The sequence below is a fragment of the Bactrocera latifrons genome, unplaced genomic scaffold, assembly GCF_001853355.1.
Source record: "Bactrocera latifrons isolate USDA-ARS-PBARC rearing strain unplaced genomic scaffold, ASM185335v1 scaffold_1671, whole genome shotgun sequence".
NCBI lineage: Eukaryota > Metazoa > Arthropoda > Insecta > Diptera > Tephritidae > Bactrocera > Bactrocera latifrons.
In genome coordinates, this window is record NW_017535154.1 from 1 (window position 1) to 4,097 (window position 4,097).

At 35.6% G+C, this 4,097-nt stretch overlaps 1 protein-coding gene across 1 annotated transcript; it reads left to right on the top strand.

Annotated features, from left to right (window-relative positions):
• Window positions 1–2,747: 2,747 nt before the first annotated feature.
• On the top strand, window positions 2,748–3,711 carry LOC108966629 (putative nuclease HARBI1). The gene is made up of 2 exons (XM_018929632.1): window positions 2,748–2,872; window positions 2,915–3,711. The coding sequence occupies exons 1-2, from the start codon at window positions 2,748–2,750 to the stop codon at window positions 3,450–3,452; spliced, it is 663 nt and encodes a 220-aa protein (XP_018785177.1). The 3' UTR covers window positions 3,453–3,711.
• The last annotated feature ends 386 nt before the right edge of the window (window positions 3,712–4,097 follow it).

Sequence of the window (4,097 nt, forward strand, 5' to 3'; positions counted from 1 at the left end):
TTTTAGGGGTTTTCCAGCAATTATTCGATTTTTTCCTCCTCTATAACCTTCCAAAGTAATAAACGAATAACTGTGCAAATTTTTACGCCTTTCCGCGTTGTGGTTCGGACGTGATGCGCGGACATAATGAAATAGCGTTTCGTTTTTATATATAAGATTTGTCGATATGCAAGTCAAGAAAATGTTCAAAGAAAATATGCAATATTCTTCTGATTTATGTGTACTGTCAATTCTGGTTAGGTATTACTCCGTTTAAGTGCGTGGCTAAATGAGTATCAGCCTTCCCACTTCTGCACGTCAACACCATCCTACACATCTAAATTCACAACATTGGTACGCCCCATTCTACACCACGTTCTAACATCCACACAATGACATCACACACTCATCACTTCAGCAAAACACCGTCACCTATACTATTGGCCAAACCAAAAGAACAGACAACATGATCGGAAGTCGCTCTGACGCTACGACTTCGGTCCGATCCACACGATTCTTTTGGCTACATTTTACTTTTTTTTGCGAACATCTTCTTAAAAACTAAAACATTTTATACCTTCTTGTGAGTGAATAAATTTGAAAGTTGATAGCAACTTGAAATAAAGCTTAAACGAGTTTTTATATAAAATAAAACATGGTCCAATGAAGGGGAGGAATTGGAGAACACACTCACTTCTGATCGGTATAACCCAAAAACCCCTGAGTAAAATTAAACTGAGTTGTATCGTTTCCATTTTTTTAATTTTTATGTACTATTTATATGTATGTAAAAAACCTTTTAAGCAACATTTTTTTAAAGCGGATATCAAATGCTTCTATATATGGTATAAATAAAAAAACTGATATTAAAAAACAAAAAAAAGGTATTATATCGCCTACGTATGCTTACCTTCGTGTATGCTAACATCCAACAAAAAGAGAATATTGTCTCAGTATTCAAGTATTTACTTGTAAATTTTCCGGCAATACTAAATCAGTAAGCTGGATTGCTTAAAGTAAACAATAGGCGCAATAATAAATCCATAAATTCTAAAGGAAGCATCAAGAGAAAGAGAGAGAGAATAAACATACATACAGTACGAGGTGTGTTCAAAATATATCTCGAATTTAGAATTTTCGCGAGTTACGTATATTCGAACTTCGAATTTTTTGTGGCGTTATGCTGGTACTCATGTCTCTCACTTATGCCGACAAGCTCGGCCATTTTGAATGTTCATTTAACTGTTGACAGCCGCTTTGCTTGCACGTGTTGGGATCGTCTTCGATTCAAAAAAATGGATCAAAGAACATGTATCAAATTTTGTGTGAGAAACGAAATTAAGTGAGCGGATGCATTCCGAATGTTGAATGTGGCATACGGTGAAGCTACCTTGGACCGAAGCAACGTTTATCGGTGGTACAAAATGTTCTCAGAAGGCCGAGAAGATGCGACAAAAATTGGCTTTTGCACCACGATAACGCCCCTGCTCACACATCGTTGCTTGCGCGCGACTTTTTGGCCAAAAACATCACACTAATGATGATGCAGCCACCGTATTCCCCAGATTTGGCCCCCTGTGACTTTTTCTTGTACCCTAAACTGAAGAGGCCCATGAAAGGACGACGTTACGCTTCTCTTGACGAGATAAAGACGGCATCGAAGGAAGAGCTGAAGAAGAAAAAAAAATGATTTTTTGAAGTGCTTCGAAGATTGGAAAAACCGTTGGCACAAGTGTATAATATCTCATAGGGATTCCTTTGAATGAGACAAAATAGATGTTCATGAATAAATAAATCATTTTTGAAAAAACACAAAATTCGCGATACTTTTTGAACACACCTCCTATGTACATATGTACATTTAAAGAAATATCACTGTTAATATACACTAACACGCTTACCTGCAATTATTTACATATACACTTACATACAAGTGCAGAGGTTAAATAACTACACATTTCTTTGCTTTATTCTTACCGGCAAAATAATAAAATTGTAAACATACATACATACATACATACATACATACATACATACATACACATATGGTCAAAATAATAAGTACATACGCCCGTGTAGCATTCAAAGTCTAATAATTCTCTTTTATTCATGTTTAAAGAAAAATAATATCACATTTAATTTCATATATGTCTTATATAACAAAAATAAAAATATTAGTAATAATAGTTAAAATAGGAACTTAAATTTCAATCTGTTAGAAATACTCAAGACATTTATGTATATACAACGCAATATTTGTAACTGTAAAATCCCGTTGCCTGCGAGCAACAAGTTTCTCTTATATATATGTGTACATTCGAATTTAACCTTCATGCGCGGAACACAATGCTAGCGACAGACTGCAGCAGCACGACAGAGAACTGAAAATGGCGTTGTGAATCCGACTACATGAATATTTGTGAGAAGGCAGCAACGTAACAATGGCCGGCATGTACACAAAACAACATAGCTGTCCATTTTGTGTCATAGTTAGTTGTTTTGTACTTTATCGTTCTGCATAATTTGATAACACTTGTTTAATTTCAATAAATAAAATAAACATGGAAAACGAGGAATGTTTGAGGACAATTATTAATATTGTCCGTATTGTCAATACAGTACATGAAGTGTTCCAGGAGGTCAATAGAAACTCCCGAAGGTGATGGGTTCGTCCTGTCAATATTTCACGCGAAGAGGAAGGATTCTACAAAACTTGCATTAAAAAACTTCAGGATATGGATGAGGAGCATTTTTATAAAGCTACGAGAATGAGCGTTGCTAATTACAATTTATTGTTGTCGCTATTAAAGCAACGACTACAACGTTTTKCATATAGAAAACCAATTCAGCCTGAGACTCGTTTGGCGGTCACATTAATGGAAGTCAATGTGAAATAATTATTACACTGGTATACTTAAACGCTTACCAATTTCAGTTTCTTGGCACAAGGATGTAATTTCAATGTTATATCTTGGTCTTTCAAACTTGGAGTTTCGACAGTCCGTAAAATTGTATACGAAACATGTGACGCTATTTGGGATGAATTGCATGATGCATATTTGTCAGCACCAAACTCACACGAACTTCGAGATATTGCAAGCAAGTTCTATGTAAAGACTGGAATGCCGAATTGCTTGGGAGCTATAGATGGGAAACACATTCGTATAAAAAGCCCAAGAAATAGCGGATCATTATACTACAATTATAAGAAAACGTTTAGCATTGTACTAACGGCAGTGAGTGATGCTAATTACGTGTTCACATATGTTGATGTCGGTGCTCTAGGAAGCCAAAGTGACGGTGGAATATTTGCCCGCAGTGCCTTTGRAAAGAAGTTGCTGAATGGCACACTGGAAGTTCCTTCTGACACAAACTTGCCGGGTACAACGAACAGCTTTCCGTATTATTACGTCGGCGACAGTGCGTTTCCACTGAAACCAAATTTAATGCGACCATTTCCCGGCCGCCACTGACCAGAAGATAAAGACAAATTTAACTTAGCGTTGTCTAGAGCCCGAGTGCACATAGAAAACGCATTCGGAATTTTGGCCAATCGWTGGAGAGTACTGCATACAACAATACATGCTTGCCCAAAGAATGCAGACAAAATTGTTTTAGCTTTTGACGTTACAAAATGACAGGAATTACTTCACCCTTGAACTTGCTGACCACTCAGAAGGTAACAGAGAAATACCCGGGCGTTGGAGAGAAGAAGCAAATTCCCTTGAATCGTTTCAACCAAGAGTAGCCAATCGCTCAACTGCGAACGCATTTCAGTTACGTGAAACCCTAAAAGAATTTATTTCAAATAATGCTGTATAATATTAACTATTTTCATACAATATTATGTTTATCAATAAAACACAAGGTTTATTTTTGTAGCACAAAAAAGTTTTATATTTAAAAAAGTTATCCAGAAATACAATATATATGCTGTCTGTCTCTTATACACATCTAGATGTGTATAAGAGACAGACTCCATCCTTCTGGTATATCAAATTTTTAAATAAAAAAAGTTACTTCTAATATCACCATTATATACATATATACAAAAAAAACATGAAATTCGATTTTGCTAACTACTTAAAAAAAACATTAGTTCTACATAAATTGAAAAG